This window comes from Andrographis paniculata, unplaced genomic scaffold, assembly GCF_009805555.1.
Source record: "Andrographis paniculata isolate CXL003 unplaced genomic scaffold, ASM980555v1 Contig56END, whole genome shotgun sequence".
In the NCBI taxonomy this organism is placed as follows: domain Eukaryota; kingdom Viridiplantae; phylum Streptophyta; class Magnoliopsida; order Lamiales; family Acanthaceae; genus Andrographis; species Andrographis paniculata.
In genome coordinates, this window is record NW_026137591.1 from 2,761,502 (window position 1) to 2,777,744 (window position 16,243).

General features: G+C 33.5%; 1 protein-coding gene and 1 long non-coding RNA gene across 2 annotated transcripts; both read left to right on the plus strand.

The window, feature by feature from the left end:
* Positions 1 to 6,494: 6,494 nt before the first annotated feature.
* Positions 6,495 to 10,978, plus strand: LOC127256721 (uncharacterized). Its single transcript, XR_007839892.1, has 3 exons — positions 6,495 to 6,872; positions 6,973 to 7,201; positions 10,698 to 10,978. It is a non-coding gene; the product is annotated as an uncharacterized LOC127256721 (long non-coding RNA).
* A 2,097-nt stretch (positions 10,979 to 13,075) lies between these two features.
* Positions 13,076 to 15,540, plus strand: LOC127256628 (uncharacterized). The gene is made up of 5 exons (XM_051282737.1): positions 13,076 to 13,455; positions 14,036 to 14,195; positions 14,276 to 14,396; positions 14,612 to 14,896; positions 15,280 to 15,540. The coding sequence occupies exons 3-5, from the start codon at positions 14,388 to 14,390 to the stop codon at positions 15,538 to 15,540; spliced, it is 555 nt and encodes a 184-aa protein (XP_051138694.1). The 5' UTR covers positions 13,076 to 13,455; positions 14,036 to 14,195; positions 14,276 to 14,387.
* The last annotated feature ends 703 nt before the right edge of the window (positions 15,541 to 16,243 follow it).

Consider the following 16,243-nt stretch of genomic DNA (forward strand, 5'->3'; position numbering starts at 1 on the left):
GGGATATGAAGCCTGATTATATCCTAAAATCTAGGGATATGATTTGGATATTATATTTTAGATTTTAGAGATATGATTTTGATATTATTGTCAAAGGATTAGGCTATAAATATCCATGTATTCTCACTTTAACAAGTGCCTGCGTACTTTATAGTAAAATTTCTGGCTTGGCAGCGCCCCCAGACGTAGATCTTTGTGATCGAACTGGGTTACCAAATTCTTGTGTTCGTTTGTCTTTGTTGTCTCATCTTGATTTCCTGGGAATTTCCGTAACAATAATCAAATGGTTGTAATATACTTTGAGCATCACAAGATTTGAAAGGTTTTCGATTATAAATAGACTTAAAATAATACTTTTACACATATATTTATGATTGTTTTATACTGGTTAGCATCTATGAGTTTTTATAGCAAAGAATCAACAAAATGTATGGTGATTTATATAAATTGTTGAACAAGTGCACAAACATATATATATATATATATAAATTCTTTTCAGCATTTGTTTTGAGCCTTTATGGAAATGGAATATACAAAAAAGTTTTCACATGGGATTTCTATCCATCATAGAAGGTTATGTACCGTGAGGTATTCCATTCAATTATTCATATATTTGACCATTTTGATTTTCCAGAATTTTATTGTGGCAGTGGTGTTCTTCTGAAGTTCCAAATTTGACTGAATTTGATATGTCCCATTTCACCAAATATTGCATTAGGATTTAAAACTTTTTGCAGTAGTGAATATCTTAGGAATCGATCAAATGGTGTCATGGGTAGATAGAATGCCTCTAAAGGATAGGGAGCTAGAGCCATGAAGTATTATTGTGGCTATTGTTGGCTTTGATGATCCATTGCTCAAATTGTGATTGTATTTCTTGATTTAATGTTGTGTGGAGATGGCTTTTGGTTAACTATAAAGCGAAAAACTTCCATATTTTTGTTAGAGTTGTGCAAATCAAAAATATTCACTCGCCATGAAAATTTCACTTATATATATATATATTCATCTTCTCCTTCTCATTTTTCATCTCTATCTTTTAGATTCTTCTACTTCAATGTTTTTATTTTTTATTTTTTATTTTTTTAGATTAGGATTTCTAAGTACATCGTGCTTGATAGGCTTTGAATCTCTTTTACTTGTATATTTTTAATGTATTTCTAAATATTTTTTAGATTCTGAACTTTGTGCAATCCTTCTTTTGAAAAACTGTAGACCTCGGCCAATTAGGATTGTTTAAATTAGTTTCAAAATAATAGAAAGTCAAAAGCAAAAGTGGAAACAGAAGTCAAAAACTATATTTGAATGAATTATTATAACAATTTTTCATAAAAAATTATTTAGGTATAATAAAGTTGAAAGTATTTTTAAACCTTTAAAATTACCAAGGCATTATAATGTAAATATATTTTTTATTAAACTTTTTAAATTAATTTTAAAATTTATAAATTATATTTTAAAATTTTAAATTATTTACCTAATTGAAGATATTTTTTTTTTAATTTATTTATATATTATTTATACTTTTTATTTTAATTTAAAAATATAAATATAAATACAATTAATTTTAAAAAATACCCTACATATTATTTTAAAATTTAATAAATTATATTTAAAATATTAAATTATTGAGTATAGAATTAAATTTTATATTTTTAAAATTCGATATTACAATTATATCTTTTAAATTTTAATTTAATATATAAGTTAATTATTTTTATTTTTATTTTATCTTATTTATTTATTATTATTATCATTATTATTATTAGTAGTAGTTGGGATAAAATAAGATTGTAAAACTGTGTATTTTTTCAAAAGTACCATTTTAAGGTTCTCATCAGAAAAACATTTTTGGAGTCCAAATTCTACTTATTCTTTTAAGTAAAATAATACAAATAGAAATAATTACTTTTTTTTTTTCAAAAATATAAGTAAAAAATACTTTTCAAAAGCCCAAGACTTACTACTACTTGCTAACATTTGATATATTACTTTATTTTCAAAACAAAAAAAAAAAAAAAAAATCTCAGTGCTCACTATTACTCCTTGGTTAAAAGCGAATGAATGACCAAGATCTAATACTTAGATCAGACAGTTCAGATCATGTCTAATAAAAAGGATACGGATCTTAAACCGGGTCACGGGTCAAGCGTGGGTCAAGGCATAAGCAAGGTAAGTAGGCACGGATGCGGGCACGGGTCAGGACCTGGTTTAATTTGAGCTATTTTCTTGGTGTGATGTGCCTTATTTTGGGTGGATCCATGGACTAAAAATCCAACACCAACCCTACGAGAAACATCATATATCATAATAGGGTCCAATAAGGCTTCATATTGCGCTTCTATCAGAAAATCATTCCTCTGATATTAACTGACTCGTAACCTGTGATTCAAATTCTGTCACATCTTTTGATCTACATGATTTGATGGCATGTTTTTGGAAGTTTGTAGTGGTTTAGCAAGAGCAATTTCCTTTATATTCATCTATTTTTAAAATTTTGAGCTTATTTCACTTTGATGTGCATTTTCATACAAGTCACTTCTACTTGGGTGGCTAGCAATGCTTGTACTGTTGTTAGATCAGTGCATTTATTCTTCCAGTGGAAATGTGTTTTGAAAAAGGATAGGAATTCTTACTGTTTATGGATCATGGCAATTTCTTCATAATATCACTTAAAGTATCTATGAGTAAGTGAAGAAGTTACAGAATCAAGTTCATGCAAAAAAAAGTTTCCTCAAAAGACCTCTTTGTATTTAGTATGAGAAAAGTGTTTTTTTAGCCCAATAACTAACTTTCTTTATCATTTTAATCACTTAATTGGAGTTTATATAGAAAAACATATCTCGTAATTGGATTTTTTTGCACAATTGGTCCTCCGGCACCGGAAATACGCACTTGGCACCCGCCTGCCATGCTGGAGCGCACCTGTCTTCCAAGTAAGCGTCACCCGCTAGACACGTGAAAATTTTTATAGTTTCGTAACTGACCACTCTTATCATTTTAGTCTAGTAAGTGAATTTTTTCTTATGTCTACCTGGCAGAGATATGTTTTCCGGCATGTCAAGCGGGTGCCATGTGCATATATCCAAGCCGGATGACCGATTGTGCGAAAAAAATTAACTTAGGGGATAATTTCTATATAAACTCTAGTTATGAGACTAAAATGATAAATAGATGTCAATTACGAAACTAAAAATACAATTTTTCCTATTTAGGCCTCATACAATTTAAACTTTAATTTATGAGTATATATTAGAGAACAATTCAAAGTAAGCTCAAAAACCTTATATTATTTTAAAACAAATAATATTCCAAAGTAAACTCCCCAAAAATGAGACCAAAAATTTTATATCGTGTTTACAAGATGAAAATTTTTAAAAACAATTTGAAATGTACTTGACGAGGTACATAAAAAATAAATTATCTACATTTTAATTACGAAAACATGTCATTTTTTTCTTCTAAAATCTCAATTTTAGCACCGAGTCCAAGTCGAAATCAAGAGAATTAAATATTGATTAAGATTTCAAGAAAAGTAAACCTAAGTCTAGCGAAATTGAGATTATATTCTATTTGAATGAATTAAAATAAACCATTAAATAATTGAATTAAAATGGTCACGGGTGTTTATGAATGTGACTTAGTTAATTGAATTTTAATTGAAATTAAACATGATTTTTTATGAAACTGGTGTGACATGCTAAGGGTGGTGTATAGATAATACTTATACATTGTGGATGTAAGCAAAGATAGAATACATGCACTATGGTCTGTGGGTGAAACAGAGATGATATATTATATATATATAAGTCCTACTAAAGATTGTTGCCCAAAGTTGTAATCAAACTACAAATTTGAGTGAGACTTCATTGGTATTAAACATTACATTGAACAATATACTAAGCTTCTATCACTTGGTTACTATTGTCCAACTAGAACACTACTCTCTCTAACATGTATAAACGTTATACTAGACCCCATATTGGGGTTTTTATAAAATAATGGGACTAAGCATTGCTTCAACACTCTAAGTATGAAGCTGGAATTTTGGATGTAGGCAAAATAAAGAATAACGATATCTTTCATTAATACTAAGAAAGTGAATTATAACTACTTGTTACATTAAAAGAGAGGTTGGAAGAAGCATCCTTGTCATAGATAGCTCAAGCTACCTCCACTAATCCTCGAGAACTACTTGCAGCTTAAGCACTCAAGTTCAAGTTACAAAACATAACAGATGAATTTGATATTTTCTTTATGCTACAATTTCTACAAATTAGATCCTATTTATAAATTTCAACTAAGAATTTTAGGAGGTGTCCTTTACTTTCTCCATCATTTGAATCAATCTTGGTAATCCAATCTTTTCAAATTTAATGTAATATAAAAGGTAATGATCACCCTCCCAAAACTGTACACAAATTATGGTTAGTCTTGAAGGATAAAGCTTTGGTAAGGGTGGTCCCATATGGTAAGTTTAAATTTGCACATTGGGTTATATAAGGTGGGGGCAACAGTGCAATAAACATCACTGGCATTCAAGTCCTTCATTAGTGGTGCCCTTGTGTTGCGATCCTTCAATAAAAAATGGGTGTTAAAAAATTCAACTGAGACCGGATTAGCTTTACAGAGTTTAGCCACAAATATAAAGTAATGAATTTAAGGAACACAAAGCACATTGGTTAATATTAGAGGTCGATAGGTGGTGGGTAGATGTATGTATCTTGTGTGAGATATAGGAAAAAAAAAGTAGCATTATCCAAGGAGACATTGTCAAGACCGCCCAATCAGAGAAGGCTTGTAGAGAGGATGGCGTTGTAATGACATGGTGAAAGGCCCCAGTATCCATTGACCAGTGTGATGGGACGGGAGCAGTACCATGCGAAACTGTGGCATTGACAACAAGTGGTTCACCTAGAAGAAAACCTGAGAGAGGCACAAGATGCATATTGTTGTCACATAGAAAATGGCCCAATTTCCAGCAATCACGAGTATCATGGCCGGGAATATTGTAGTAGTTTCAGAATCGGGAAGGCCGGGCACCGGGGTGCACGTTTAGAGCCTCGGCCACGTCTTGAATTTTTGAAGCCTTGGGGAGGTGGCTGAAAAGACTGTTGGATAGAGTAGGAACCTGGTGCCATTTTATGTGTGTTATTTGTTGTGATGACAGCAATAGTGAATATGGAGTCTTGCTTATTCAAGTCTCGTTCAAAGTCAACCAATTTGGAGAATAGTTCAGTGTAGGAGATGGGAGTTCCTCGGACTCTTGTGGCTGCAACAATATTGTTGAAATTCATCACCAAGTTGACTCACACTACCAGAATTTGTAAGAATGATTCGGAAAATTGCTTCGGAGACACTTCCGAGTCTATCATAATCATTTTATTAACTTTGTTTATTTTTAGCCTCGGCAAATCCGAGTCCATTGCTGGGGACTCCGAATCTTTCATGGAAAAGGTCTCAGCATTTCCGAGGCAAGTGTTTTAATATTAATTGAATGAGAAGAGTCTCGGAATTTTCGAGGGAGACTGAAATGTCTCATGAAAAAAGTCTCGGCATTTCCGAGGAAAATGTTTTAATATTAATTGAATGAGAAGAGTCTCGGAATTTCCGAGGGGGATGGATATGTCTCGATCAAAAAAGTCTCGGCATTTCCGCGGACGGCATTTCCGAGGCCGTGTTTGGTAGGGTGATATTAATATTTTGCAACCAAAAGTCTCGGCATTTCAGCGGACGGCATTTCCGAGGCTGTGTTTTAATTAATATTTTGAAAGAAAAGTCTCGGAATTTCTGAGACTAATGTATTTTTCAAAAAAAGTTTCGGATTTCCGATGCTAAATTTAATATTATTTACATCAATACCTTGCCTTAGACAATTCCGAGACTATGGTCTATTGTCTCTTCCACCCTTATCTTTAATTCTTTTGCTTCTTTGGCTTCAATTATTCACTTGCCTTCGTCTCCACCGCCTTCCTCTCCATCGCCTTCATAAGGTATACTTTCTCTGAAAATTTTATTTAACTCTAATATTTCTTTAGTTAGAATTTACCTTGTTTGGTTAGAAATTTAGTTACTCTTAACATTAAGCATCCAATATTTATGTGTTAATTTAACTGTTAAAGTTTATTAATTAATTATTATGAAATTTATTAGCTAAATTCTTTTTATTTAGTTACTTTTTATTATAGTTAAAAATATATATATTATACTCCCTCCGTCCAGCCACAAAGTAAGCATTTTGCCATTTTTGGACGTCCAAACACAAAGTACCAATTTCTTTATATAGTAACTATGGCCCACACTTCAATTTACAAATACCCCTGTATCAATACAAATTACATCAATGCCACTACATTAAATACATATACACTATTTAACTTAATACATAAATTACACATTAATTAAATCATTAAACATTTATACACAATTACACACATACAAAACTAAATTAAATCACACAAAATTAAACACGAACCAAACAAACTCACCCTTTCTCATATCGGCTCATCCTGTCTCTTCGACGTTGTTAGGGTTTCTCTCACTCTTTGATCTCTTCGCGATTTGTTCTCTCTTCACCGTCGATTGCGTCAATGGCCAGTAATGGTGCCAATGGTGCCGGAGCTAAGCACATTGGCGAAGTACCTGGTATCGTTGTGCCCTTTACAGCTTCGAATTCGGGTTTGAGAGGTTCCTACGGCGTCAAAGGGATACCGCTGTCTAATTCAAATCTTTATACATCTGTTGTTCCGGAGACCTCTCTGACTTTCGAGGGTGAGTTCGTGCCTAATTCCGATGATATAGATTCAGATCTTCATAGATCTGTGGTTTCGGAGACTTTCGGGACCTTTAACGGCGAGTATGCACAGGCTCCGGTGATTAACTTTTATTTTCATCTTATATTTTCATTTTGATTACGTTCGGGATCTTATTTTTCATCTTGATTAAGTTTTTGTAAACCATTTCTTTTTGTAGCTTCAGATTTACTCTTGTCCGAGGTGCCGGAATCTCCTAACATTCTTTACGGGATGGTTGTGCCGGATTCCGATGATGAATCTATCGCTATTGCGCCGGTGGGCATAAACCCTAAAGGGATGGTGGAGACTCCCTTGCCGGAGGCCACTCTACTGTTGTCCGTGAGGTTGTCCTTGAGTTCTTGAGAATTTATTGTCCTCTTGCCATGTCATTGCTCGAGTTCTCTAAGGTATACATTACGTTGTTTTTTTATCGGAGTTTGAAGGGGAAATTACATTTTGCGGGTTGAAATAAAAATTTTCTAAACGTTTTTTCTGTGTAATCTAGGTTCTTGATGTGTGAGTAATGCGTATTGTTTGGAGGCTTACTGTTAAGTAATGCAACCACATGTGCATTACAATTGATACACACATGGCTTACTCAATGCTAATTATAATTTCATAGTGTACTGTCACTTCCTTAGTGTGTGAGTAATGCATATTGTTCATGGAGGCTTACTGAATAGGTAATGCAACCGCATGTGCATTCAAATTTGTACACACACTGCCCCTACTCAATAAAGATTTTTATCGGAGAGAGTAGTTTAAATATACTTCTGAGAGTGAGTTGACAACACTCTATGATGACAAACATTGTTTTGACATTCTTATATATTGTCAATCGAACCAAAAAATATTATGTGATACAAAAAGTGTGAAAGTTGTAGACTTTCATGGCCCTAACCTATGCAATTGATTTGTGTTTATTGCTTAAACATCCTCTGTAAGTTGAGGTGTTTTATAACAATAAACATAATTTTTACATACTCAAAAGTCTTTTTTACTATACTAAAAAGTTCTTCCTACCACACTAAAAAGTCCCATCTTCTAAAGTTCCTCAAGAGAGGTTATAAATTCTTCCAAGTCTTCGACTTCATTTGCATCCATCAAATGATCAATAGATATCTTGATCATTTCATGGTCCACTTGTAGGTCTTTTGGGAGATCCCCTGTCCTCCTTAAAGAGTTTTTCCCTATACGAGGGATCTTGTAATTGTTTGAGCCAAGATTGACTATTATTTCACCAAGACATGCTTGCAAGCTTACAAAAACTGAATCTAAAGTGGTGTGTGAGAGCTCTTGAAATGATTTATGAACTGCTTCAAGCAGATCATCCACTGTGGTACCTGGTATGGTAATTTGTAAAGATTGCAATGCCCATAACCATCCCAAATCATTTACATTTGTGTCGGGCTGTTTGGTGGTTGAAAGACCAAATTTATGTTGAATCCATCACTGTTTGCTGCTTGTCTGAACTAAGGATCATCGTTATTGATGTGAGGCTTTGCATTGTCTTGCTGAATGATAATGTTTTTATCCCTGTCGATAGGCCATTTTTCCTTTATTGCTGGATCACCTGTAATAACGTCACCAATGAGGATTATTTTTATAATTCTTATTTAGGAGACTTATACCTGTGATAATTAACCCAATGATGATATGTTTATGAGGGCTAAGGAAGTTGAGTCTTATTAATACAAGGTGTAGTAACATACCTTATTAATTAGAAGCTCCTTGGTGACTTCCTTAGTGATGGATTCCAATGGTTTAGTAACCATTGTTCCAGCTGCCCTGTTTTTTTATTTTCTTAGGGCTGGAACTTTTTCAATAAAAGGAAAAATGCCTATTTTACCGTCAAATATGCATTCTCCACTCGGATCATACACAGGTCTAGCAACTGCACATAAAAACATTACCTTGGTGATGAATCTTTTACTTTGACAGGACCGATATGGCTCTGTCTCATCCGGTGTTAGGTAGTACCTCTCGGTCTCCTTTGTGAGATTGAACCATTTTTCATCTATATGCGCAATTTGTGACATGCTTCTAAATTGGACTACTTTCAACTCATTGTTAATTTCCAATGATTTGAGGCCAAACTTCAACCTCTCTATCTTGTTCTTCTCACTTAAAGAAGGCTTGATAGCATTGGTGTGTGGCCTGATAAGTCCTGCCTTTGCCCAGTACCCCACAAGACTCTTACGTACATGCATCTCTTTTGCTATATCTCTATAAGTCCCTCTTTTGTGTACGGGAATATTTTGCAAAGTGGCTTTACAAATGGCTTCTTTTTAACACGACATAGGGCTCTTTTCTTACTACACAAAGAAATAGCCTAACCGGATTGCAACTGTTCTTGAGCTTTCTTCCATACTCTATGAATCACCTTTCTTGTAACACCAAACTTGAAACTTGCTTAAGTGAATTTGCCATACGCTGGTTTTCCAGTCGTTGAACCTTGCAGCAGAAATTGAGCAATGCTCTTTACAAATTCAGTGCTTAAATTTGGCTTTCTCATGTTTTCAGCCATTGGAACAAAATATGTGTATTGATGGTGCATATGAACTACTTATAATAGTGTTTAAGTGGGAAAATTACTTTCATTATGGAGGGAAATTGTATTTTCATTAGAGGGAGAAAAATGATGTGACTTGGTTATGATTGTCTGAGATTTTTGGAGGAAACTCTGATAGTGTTCATGCTGTTTCATGCAGAGTTTTGCAATTACTTGCAAAATTTTGCAATTTTGGTTATTTTATTTCATGTTTAAGTATTGCATATTTCATCCTCTCAACCCACTGATTTTTCGCGATGCCTATTGATGTTTACGTTATTGTAATTAATCGCGACTTCTACTGATTTCTGCTTCTCACTACAAGCTGTTTTTTGTGTTGATTTCGGGTGATTTTTATCCCGACCACTGACTTTGTAATTGATCAGATATGAAATGTAATTACATTGTGGTTTGTTGTTTAATTTGTTTGTAATTTGAAAATTTTATCTGTAGTGGTTTAATGTGACAAAATTATTTTAGGTATAATTTTGCGAAATCAGTGTACGTGTATTTTACTTTGTGTATATTGCAGGGGATGAGCAGTGTTTTTTAATTGTTAATATAGGACTTTATTTGTATTGCTTAATTTAATTAGTACATGAAAAGAGAGAAATTAGTACACAAGGGTAAATAGGTAATTATATCAAAAACAATCACCAACTATCATTAAAATACAATATTCCTTAATAACCATGCAAAAAGTAATTGTTTACTTATTCCCTGGACAGAGGGAGTATATTTTACTAATTATTATTTTTAATTAATAAATGAAATTTAGATACATTATTTTATTGTTCAAATTGAGTTATGTTTTACAATTAGTTTTTTAAAATTTAAAAATAAATTTATATATTAAATTGAGTACAAGCATTTTCTATTTAAAATGCTACAATTATTTTTCTAGGTTGATATGACTTTATAATATTCACATAATTGGAATATATCCCTTATTAGTTTGTTGATTTTGTATATATCGTGAACTGATTTTACATCAATATATTTTAGTATATTTATAATTTGTCGAAATTTTTAAAATTATCAAGATTATTAAATAAAGATGTGTTATATATTCTTTTAGCTTTTTTAAGTCTATTTATTTTTTATTTAGAGCATTTAACTATTTTAGAAATTTACATAATGCATTAGAATGCAACAATTTTCTACTTATTCTCCTAGTTGCATGGATTGTTTAAAAATTAAATATCATAACAATGAGCAACTCAATATATATAATTTCTGTAATCTAGTTGATTGTTTGTGTTTCTTCTTTTTTTTTTCAATACAAATTCGTTCTAAACCCTAAACCCTAAACCCTAATAATAACTAAATAGTGTATATATTTAATATTGCAGTTTTCTTCATCACTTGAAGAAGAAAGTGAAAAATAAGGCCCACGTTGAAGCGTCTATTAGTTCAATGTACGTTGTGGAGGAGCTTGCTGCTTTTTCAACTTTGTACTTTCAGGAACAAGCATCAGCAAACACAATTGACTTGCAACCGACTTTTGGCCCAGAGCCATTCTCAGTGTTTATGTTTCCAGGAACCTCAAGGGAGGCATCAACGATGCGGTATATATCTGAGGTATAATGTCATTGTGCAGACACATTTATTCTTCTAGACACACCTGAGGCAGAAACATATTTCCAGTGAGTACATCCTACTTATTTAGTGAAATTAAACTATTTCTACCTGTTTTTATAGTTTTGCGACTCACCTTTGGTTGTAGATTTTATTATGAGTGGACAGTCTCCCAGTGTAATGGAAACCAAAGAATGGTGGACCGGATGGTAAATGACGGATACTTATCATGGTTTAAGCAATTTGTATTGAACCAAAGTCATGGTAGATGCACTCGGACGTTACAAGCATTGGCTGCAGGTGTGAGCAACCGAATTCAATGTTTTAAAGAGTACATTATTAACGGTTACAGCTTCAACACATATGATTTTTGCCAAGATAAAGATTCTCAGAAATATGGCGTGTCGGTGGTCAGCAGCAGCAGTGACGGTGCAAGTACCGAGTACTTTGGCATTATTGAGGATATTCTTTAGTTTTCCATGAAGGTAGTTTCGTTCCAATGTAGGTGGGCTGATCCAAATCGAGGTGTGAGGTCACATAATCTTTACAACATTGTTGACGTGAATTTCCGTTACACAATACGTACAAAGGAACCATACATATTGGCCCAACAGACGAAACAAGTATTCTACACAACTTATCCTAACAGCAATGCAACCACAACAAACTGGACATCGGTGATTAGGACAAGACCACGCAAATTTGTTGAAATGACATGGGACGATTCTACCTACCAAGCCGATCGTATACGAGCACAACCAGCACCGGTTGACGGAAATCAATCCCACATGCTTGCGGATGTAACAGGAGAAGGTCCCCTATTTGCGGAGGATGTAGATATGCCCTCTACGAGTTATGCACACGATAGGGACAGTGAAAATTGCACAAGCGACCGTGGATGTAGCACGGAATGATCTCTAACAGGATCTTTCACTAGTTATAATGAATAAGTGCAACAAAAATTTACCTTTCAGGGATATGCATTGGCTAAAGAGAGCTTGAACCTCTGTCCACGAGACTAGATATAATAATTATAGTTTTATGAATGACTATAATATAAACGATTGTTTAGATATTTCAAATGTTGCTAAAATATTGAATATAATTATATTATTTAACTAATTTATATACAAATAAATTAATAAAACACTCCTACGGTGGAATCAATCAATTGTAATATCGATAAATATAATAAAAATACAATTCTATTAATTAATTTATACACACTATGAAATAAAAATAAAATTCTATTAATTTATTTATATACAACACAGAGTAGAAATTAAAGTAAACAAATATAAATAATTACTTTTAACTAAATTTGTCTCCAAAATAATAAAATAAAATAAATCTGAAAAGAAAAATCATATAAAAAATAATATGATAATTATATTTGAATACTACATGATTTAATTGTACTTATAATGAAATATAAAGTAAATTACTTTTTTTTTGTTTTATCAATGCAAAAAGATTACCTAAAGAATATATGCAATAAAATATCTATAAAATATACTAAAAATAAAATAAAATTATTTTTTAAATTTAATTTTACTGTTAACAATCTATCTAAAATAATGTCTTTTAAGTTATTTTAAATTTTATTTTTACCATTAACAAATAAAGATGTCTCGGAAGGTTCCGAAGCTAATTATGTATATATAATTTATGTTTTATAATTTATATGGCTTCGGAAGATTCCGAGGCAATGATCAAAAGTCATCCAAGGGACACCTCGGATCTACGGAGACACTTCTTTATATATTTAAAATTAAATTAGAAAATTAAAAGATTCGTAACTTTCTGAATCTAATTTTATATATATTTTATGGTTTTGGAAGCTTCCGAAGCAATAATCCAAAGTCATAAAACAATAGCTTCGGATTTTCGGAACTAATCTCTTGAATATTTTATATTTATTATTAATATTAAAAAAATAAAGTAATTTCAGAATATTCGATGCTAATTCTTTATATTTAATATTTTAATGTACCAAAATAAAAGGTTCGGTCTTTTCGAAGGTAATTTTAATTATTTATTCTCTGCCACCATTTTTCTCTCACCACTGTCTCTCTCTTCCCGCCTCTTCATTCCCCAATGTTAAGAAACCCTCGATTAGACATTGATTAAATAACTCAGTGATTGAACCCTCAAAAACTCTCATCTTCCCTTCCCGTTCTTTGGTTCATTCTTCTCTTTCCTTGGTAACGACCGCAACGCCGTTGAACTGCCGGCCTGTGACCCGCCGTTCACCCACCAGCCACGAACCGCTGGCCTACAACCCGCCGAACACCCACCAGCCTTGAGCCATCGGCCTGCGACCCGCCGTTCACTCCCTCCTCCCACGACCGGCGCGACACCCTGGCGTCCGACAGATCTTCCCTCTGTTGACTCTTCTCCCGAAATTTCAGTAAATATGAAACTTATTGGTTCTTGTCGATAGCTTTTACTTATATCGAGCTTTGGAATGAAATAGTCCACGGATTGTGGAAGCTTCTACATTTCCTGAGTGCGAATAATTAGCAAATCGAAGTGAGTGGGCTTGCGTAACAAAATGTGAGCTTGTCCTAAATTCCTAGTCTGATTGTATTATTCATGGTTTGTCATTTATTGAGTGTGAGCTTTTACTTTTCAACCTCGTTTGGGTTCTTTTTTCTACAGTACAAAACGTGTAATATAATCCCCGTTTTTGTTTTCAATTTCGTAAAAAGATGCCTTGATCCAAACATCTTGTTCAATGTTGTAGGAGCACTAAGTTCTGTTTGTACATTATGTATATATATATATATATGTTGTACTAAAAAAAGTGAGTAGGCAAACACTTGTTAGCTCACTTCTTTGCGAACCTTGATTTTGGGGTGAAAATTTAGTTATGTTTAACAGATAATATCACAATTAGTGTCCCCAGAAGTATTTATCCTTTTTCTGGAAAGGATTGAATAATACAGAGCAACAAAATAATAAAATAAATTTAAAGCACATAAACTTAGATTATTTGTTTCTTTATTTCTCTTGCATAGTTATACAGCCTTTTATTATATGTATGCATGCATATATTTATTATAATGTATGCGATTTTTATGAACCTTTTGCTATATCACCCTCTTGATAGTGATGGAAAATCACCCGCCACTTTACCCACACGACGAGGACATGTTCGACGAGGCAGGTCAGAACGCGGCCAGGCGTGAAGATTGTGACCAGCAACCACCATTGCCAGATAATCGACAGACTATTTCGTCATGGACTTTTCAGTAAAAATTATATAGTTCGTACGTATATTTTGTGTTTAACTATGTAGAAACTCAAGAGGTAAAGCTCACTGGTTGTCGTGTTGTGTTTTGTTATGAAGTGCCACCGCTGGTCTCAGCAAACAAATTCAAAAGATTATCACCTCAAATTTTACAGACGGGTGTATAACGTGGTCTGAAGTTCCAAGTGATACACGGGATCGATGGTTTCAAATGTTCATGGTTAGTTGTAATATTTTTATGACCTAACTTTCATAACACATTTACATATTTCTTTAATATTGAACTGGATTTTATCTATTCTTCAAGTAGTTTATATTCATTTATTTGGTGTGTTGAATATATAATCAAGCTTATAATGATTTATATAGTGTCATATAAGATGGATGCCTTAAATAAATGCAATAACATCTACTCTCTTCCGATATGACATCTAGAATTTATATCGCTGGGACGCTATGGATGAGGGGAACATTCAGACCTTGTTTGAGAGAAAAGGGTCTCAAATTTTACCGCGGGCTTTGAGGGATGCCCGAAAGAAATTAAAGATGCCACAATGGGTCAAGCCAGAGTTGCACGCTTGCATGATTATCAAGTTTACAAGCCCGGAGTCTCTAAAAATTCGGGAGCGCAACGTGGAAAACAAGAACAAAAATAAGGATGCCTTGCTGAATAAGTATAGAGGCAGAGCGTGGTTGATGGATCTTGTACAAAAAAAAATGGTGAGAACATGTAATTTAAATGTAAAGGTTTTCGATCGAGCTTAATTTTTACGGAAATAACCTCATTACCTGTTGCTTATTGTTTAATATAACGTTTGCATGGTTGTTTAATAGGAAGAGAATTTGGGTCGACCTCCCTCTGCAATTGAACTCCATGACCGTTGTTGGAAATAGAAGGATGGAACGTATCCTTCTACGAAGTTAGCCAAGATAGCCGTATACTAGTCTTTATTTATGTGCACAACATGTTTTACATGAAAAATGAATCTCATATGAAAAATTACTCGAATTTGTTGGAATTACATGTGTGTGATATTACTTGCAAAATGTTATGTTATTGTTGACACATCACTTTCTCATGTAATCTCTAATTGGAAATGTAGGAGAGTCTGAAGAAATACTGTGTAGAGTACGGCACGCAAACTACTTCTACAGTGAGAAATGAGCTTATCAAGTCTAATGGGGGCTACGACATGAAAGGTCGAGTGGCAGGGCTCGGCACACAAAGGAGCACCGCAAGAGTAGTATTAGGTGGATCTAGTTCGCATGCCGTCCATAACAACCCACAAGCTTACAACTGCCCCTCGAAAATAGAGATGAAAGCTCAACAAGAAGCTTTGAGACAGACCCAAGCTGCTCTTTAACATCAGGAAAAGATGATGATACAGGTATACATGTTTTGTTAAATTATTGAACGTTTAACATCTCGCTATATTTTTACTTTGATTATTTCAACCATGTACCAATTATTATGTTAGTGAGCACAAAATCAATTTTGTTTAGACATAATCTGTTGCGATACTTTGTTCGACTAATAAAAACAATCAAAGCCATGTAAAAAGAATTACACAATTATCTCTTCTATTTGTTATATAGTTACTTTGAAGGATAATATTGTTGTAATACCTTATGATATATTTGTGGTAGGTGCAACGGAGTGTTGCGATGATATTGGAGGCTTTTTTCTCGGGAAAAGCCCCCAACACCGAGCTTTTATTTCCACTTCTTGCCAGCCAGGGCCTTCTCCAAAGCCTATTTATTGCAACAAATAAAAATGATATGGTTGGAGTGATCAATGGGGATGATGATGTACGCGACAGATCCGGGAATGACGACGATGATAGTAGGGACTCAGATGAAACAATACCTCCAACTGAGTATTAATGACGTCTGTAAGTAAAAACTAAAAACTCTAACTTTCCTAGACATTTTTTGCATTCTGAACTGGTGGCCTAGATATTGTGCATTCTGAATTGGTGGCCGTGACTACTCTTATTTTGTTATATTATGAAAATCTCCCATTCGACGTGCCTTTACATTTTTTCGGAGGCTAATCGATTGTATAGT